The sequence below is a fragment of the Coregonus lavaretus genome (assembly GCF_964263955.1).
Source record: "Coregonus lavaretus genome assembly, chromosome: 13".
Lineage (NCBI taxonomy): Eukaryota > Metazoa > Chordata > Actinopteri > Salmoniformes > Salmonidae > Coregonus > Coregonus lavaretus.
The window spans coordinates 18,738,037-18,742,831 of record NC_140000.1 but is presented as its reverse complement, the minus strand read 5'-3'; the positions used below and the strand labels follow the sequence as shown (position 1 = coordinate 18,742,831).

At 41.8% G+C, this 4,795-nt stretch overlaps 1 protein-coding gene across 1 annotated transcript; it reads left to right on the top strand.

Moving 5' to 3' along the window:
• Positions 1-1,319: 1,319 nt before the first annotated feature.
• On the top strand, positions 1,320-3,926 carry LOC311139477 (C-C chemokine receptor type 5-like). Its single transcript, XM_084174360.1, has 4 exons — positions 1,320-1,431; positions 1,698-1,737; positions 1,933-2,052; positions 2,335-3,926. Exons 2-4 carry the CDS (start codon positions 1,700-1,702, stop codon positions 3,386-3,388), a joined length of 1,212 nt encoding a protein of 403 aa, XP_084030486.1. The 5' UTR covers positions 1,320-1,431; positions 1,698-1,699; the 3' UTR covers positions 3,389-3,926.
• Positions 3,927-4,795: the final 869 nt, after the last annotated feature.

Below are 4,795 nucleotides of genomic sequence, written 5' to 3'. Positions count from 1 at the left end.
TTCTACTGCTGAAAGACGATACTTCCACTGCTGAAAACCTGTTTGATGCATTTTCACTGACAAAAACACTTCAGTTGGAAAGCAGCAGGTCGAGCAGAAGACCAATTTCTGTGTCGTTTGGAATAATGAAGTATTCCTCTTCTTCTTCTGAACACAAACCTGCATATAAATTAAGTGTAACTGTATAATATTTGACTGTAAATGTATTTTGATGAGCTCTGACTATTTGATTGAGCGTGATGGGCTGTTTATGTTTTGATTACCCATGTACTTATTTCATGTACAGTATAGGCCAGCACACATTTTTGATATAGCATAATATTAATATGTTTTGCATAGAGATTATCTCAACTTTTGTTCTTATTGTATGCACACATTTTTCTTATAACATCAAAGTACAACCAGGGGCAGTGTTGTGGCCAGAGGACTGCTGCTGGATGGCCAGTGGTTATCTGGCTACTCATTGGCTACATTTGCAGGCCAAATATTATTTTGGTTGAATTTTGACCCTCCTTTGGATGAGGACCTGTTTTGGTATTAACTTGAACCTGGACATCCAGTCCAGAATTTGACCTTTCTGGGGGGTTTTCTTAATAAATAAGCCTGAGAATTTTGTTGTGCTCAAACATATTTGTTCTGCATTGTGTTTTCATTTTATGATGCTGCTATAGACCCCTATACTCCAGTCTGCTCCACAATATATTTTATTCAGTTGAAGATGCTAAATTCAAAGATGAGACAGACAACAATCCTGCTCAATCTGTCAATAGGTTCAAATGTTATTTACAGTAGTTTTACTTAGAAATAGTTTTCACCCAGAAAACTCACACATCAATCTAGTCAACATAGAATGTATTTCAATTGTTCTAAGACAGGAATTATATCAGCAGTCACCATATTTTCAAAATGGAAGCTAGCAATGATGCTAGAACCAATGCATCCCTCAGTCATGACACAAAAGTATTTCAAAGTGTTCAGCTAACCACTTCTCAGTAAAGTTAGTTGCCTAAGCAACCCTATGAGTATGCGTCATCCACAGGATATCCTGCTTTGTGGTGAACATGTCTGCAGTGCAGATCAAGCCTTTGGGAATAGTGACACTGTTCAAATAAGATAATACATTATTGATCTCGAAAAAGGGTCCACAGTGTTCAATAAACTAAACCTGCAACATGGATTGCTCCAGGTTCCTGTAGTGAATATTGCATTCATGATGCACAGGGGATGTGCAGGTACAAATGCATGCCATTTGGACTTAAATCTGCACCCATCTATGCAGTATGGTTTGGCCACATCTACCCCCGCCCCACCCCCCACCCCCCCAGACCTAAGATAGAGAAGAAAAACCTGCAGACATAGGGTCCCTGCAGCTCCCAGAACTACTGTCATTAGTGTATAACCCCCAAAGAGAGAACTCAACCCAGTTTGACAGTGAGTATATGGTGCTTACTATATGTGAGGGTTGGTTTCAGGATGCTTTGCAAAAGTTACTTTGCTGTGCATAGTGTTGTACAGTATCTTGAATTTCCCACATAGTGTCTCTGCAGGCTTCAGCTTTATACCATTCAAGTAATTTTTTTCACGTTATTTTTGTAACTTAATTTTATTAGCAACTTTCATAAATTGATTTGCAGTCCTGTAATTAGCAATGAATAAAAAAAAACATTTATGTGGTCATTTTTTACATTTTATTTCAGGGATGAATATCACTGGATATCCTGTTCACACCATGGCAAGGTGGAACTTTATATTTTTTATTTTACAAATAGCTCTATTTGAATATTAATAGTATCATCAATTAATACATTTATCATAATAACTTATAATAATTACATAATTGCTGTAAATAATGTAATGTCTTATGTTATACTGTATAAAATGGGCCATTGATACGTTCGCCTGTAATTGAGAAGCTCAAATCATGAATTCCAGGGTGAACACCACAACCATTACCTTCAGCGCTGTGAGTGTTAAGAATGGGAATTCATCCTGTTGTACATTTGATAATTCATTCAGCTACTCATTTGAGAACTCATCCAGTTATGCATATGGGTAAGTTAAGGTCTAGAATGTCTTGACTTTAAGAAACACACATTTTGAGGAAAGAGTGCAATTGGTGTTACAGAATTTCTGCCCAATCTTCCAATCATGTTTTAAAAAATGAAATGTTGCTCATAGAAATAAAGTACTATTTGCATTTACACCATTGTACTGTATATATTGTTGTTGGTGGACCCTATTCTGATAATAAGCACATCTTTCAGACTGTGGCTTTAAGAATGTGCATTCTTATCATTGCTGCTTGGTTAATTCTCCTCTTCTGATCTTTTACAGCACACATTTTGCAGACGCATCTGAAGAAACCCCATTTAACTATGATGACGACTATAACAATGACTATGGCCCTTGCAAGTACAAGGCACACGGAGCCAGCTTCCTGCCAGTGCTGTACTCCCTCTTCTTCATCCTGGGGTTTCTGGGGAACGCTCTGGTCCTGTGGGTCATCCTGCTGGGGGCGAGACTACGCAGCATGACCGACGTGTGTCTCCTGAACCTGGCCTTGGCTGACCTGCTCCTGGTCTGCTCCTTGCCTTTCCTGGCCCACCACGCTAGAGACCAGTGGGTGTTTGGTGACGTCATGTGCAAAGTGGTCCTCAGCGCCTACCACATTGGCTTCTACAGTGGCATCTTCTTCATCACCCTGATGAGTGTGGACAGGTACCTGGCCATAGTCCATGCAGTGTACGCCATGAGAGCCAGAACACGGAAGTACGGGGCCATCGCTGCCGTCGTGACCTGGTTGGCTGGATTCCTGGCCTCGTTTCCTGAGGCACTGTTTATTAAAGTGGAGAAACACAACGAGAAAGAAAATTGTCGCCCCGTCTATGATAGACACACTTGGGGAATTTTTTGCCTTTTCAAAATGAACACACTTGGTCTGCTAATCCCCCTCGTCATCATGGGGTTCTGCTACACACAGATAGTGAGAAAGCTGCTCAGTTCTCCATCATCCAAAAAGCAGGCCATCAGACTTGTTCTCATTGTGGTTGTGGTGTTTTTCTGCTGCTGGACTCCGTACAACATGGCATCATTTTTCAAGGCCTTGGAGCTAAGTAGTGACAACCAAAATTGTGAGAGTAGCAAAGCCCTCAGACTCACTCTACAGATCACAGAGGCCATGGCCTACTCCCATAGCTGCCTGAATCCCATCCTCTATGTGTTTGTGGGGCAGAAGTTTAGAAGGCATCTCATAAGACTGATGAGCAAGGCTCCCTGCAGGATGTGTCAGTTCATGAAGAACTACCTGACCAGGGACTTGAGCGCCTTGAGGACAGGATCTGTCTACTCACAAACCACCAGCGTGGATGAGAGATCTACTGCAGTGTGAACTGCAACTTAAATGCAAAGACAAATACATCTGACATCACATGTACATTCCAATACATACAGTGCATTCGGAAAGTATTCAGACCCCTTAACTTTTTCCATATTTTATTATGTTACAGCCTTATTCTAAAGTGGATTAAAAGGTTAATACCAAATCCAGTGTCAAATACAATCATCAGAAAATAATAGGCTCTGATCCAGGTGCATGGCGAAGTCTCAGAGGTTCGCACCAGGGGGTTGAGTTTTACAGAAATCAACCCAATCACTATAAACTCCACAAACCATTTAATTTCCCTTTGTACAGCATTTTGTCTAGTACAGTATGTCTATTTGAAGTTTTTGGCACATTTTGCAAAGTCATCATTTTCTTTTAAAATGTATTGTAAATCTGCTAGCACACGCTTACTATGTAAATACAGTAATCATTTTTGATTCTATGCAAATAAATGTATTACAGTAACTTCATCCCCTCTTGCATGTAGCAAATTATTCAAATTAAAGTACTGCCAAGATAAGGTAATAAAGATATACTCAATGACCTGGATGTTTTCTCTATGTTCCCCTGTGTCAGTGCTAGAGAATATGTGAGTGATGGTGCCACCGCAGACCAGTATCTCTTACTCCCGTTAGCAACCTATCTCACCACAAAGAGTGAGAGACACTGCTTGTGCCTTACAATGTGTACACAAAAAATAACCCTAATGTTATTCACTGCAGTATTGTAACATATTTTATATTAAACATTAAGGCCCGAGAAGGTGTGGTATACGGCCAATATACCACGGCTAAGGGCTGTTCTTACACACGATGCAAAGCGGAGTGCCTGGACACAGCCCTTAGCCCTTAGCCGTGGATTAAGAGATACTGCTCAGTCCCCTCCTGTACTCTCTGTTCACCCATGACTGCATGGCCAGGCACGACTCCAACACCATCATTAAGTTTGCCGACGACACAACAGTGGTAGGCCTGATCACCGACAACGATGAGACAGCCTATAGGGAGGAGGTCAGAGATCTGGCCGTGTGGTGCCAGGACAACAACCTCTCCCTCAACGTGACCAAGACAAAGGAGATGATTGTGGACTACAGGAAAAAAAAGAGGACTGAGCACGCCCCCATTCTCATCGACGGGGCTGTAGTGGAACAGGTTGAGAGCTTCAAGTTCCTTGGTGTCCACATCACCAACGAACTATCATGGTCCAAACACACCAAGACAGTCGTGAAGAGGGCACGACAAAGCCTATTCCCCCTCAGGAGACTAAAAAGATTTGGCATGGGTCCTCAGATCCTCAAAAAATTATACAGCTGCACCATCGAGAGCATCCTGACTGGTTGCATCACCGCCTGGTATGGCAACTGCTTGGCCTCTGACCGCAAGGCACTACAGAGGGTAGTGCGTACGGCCCAGT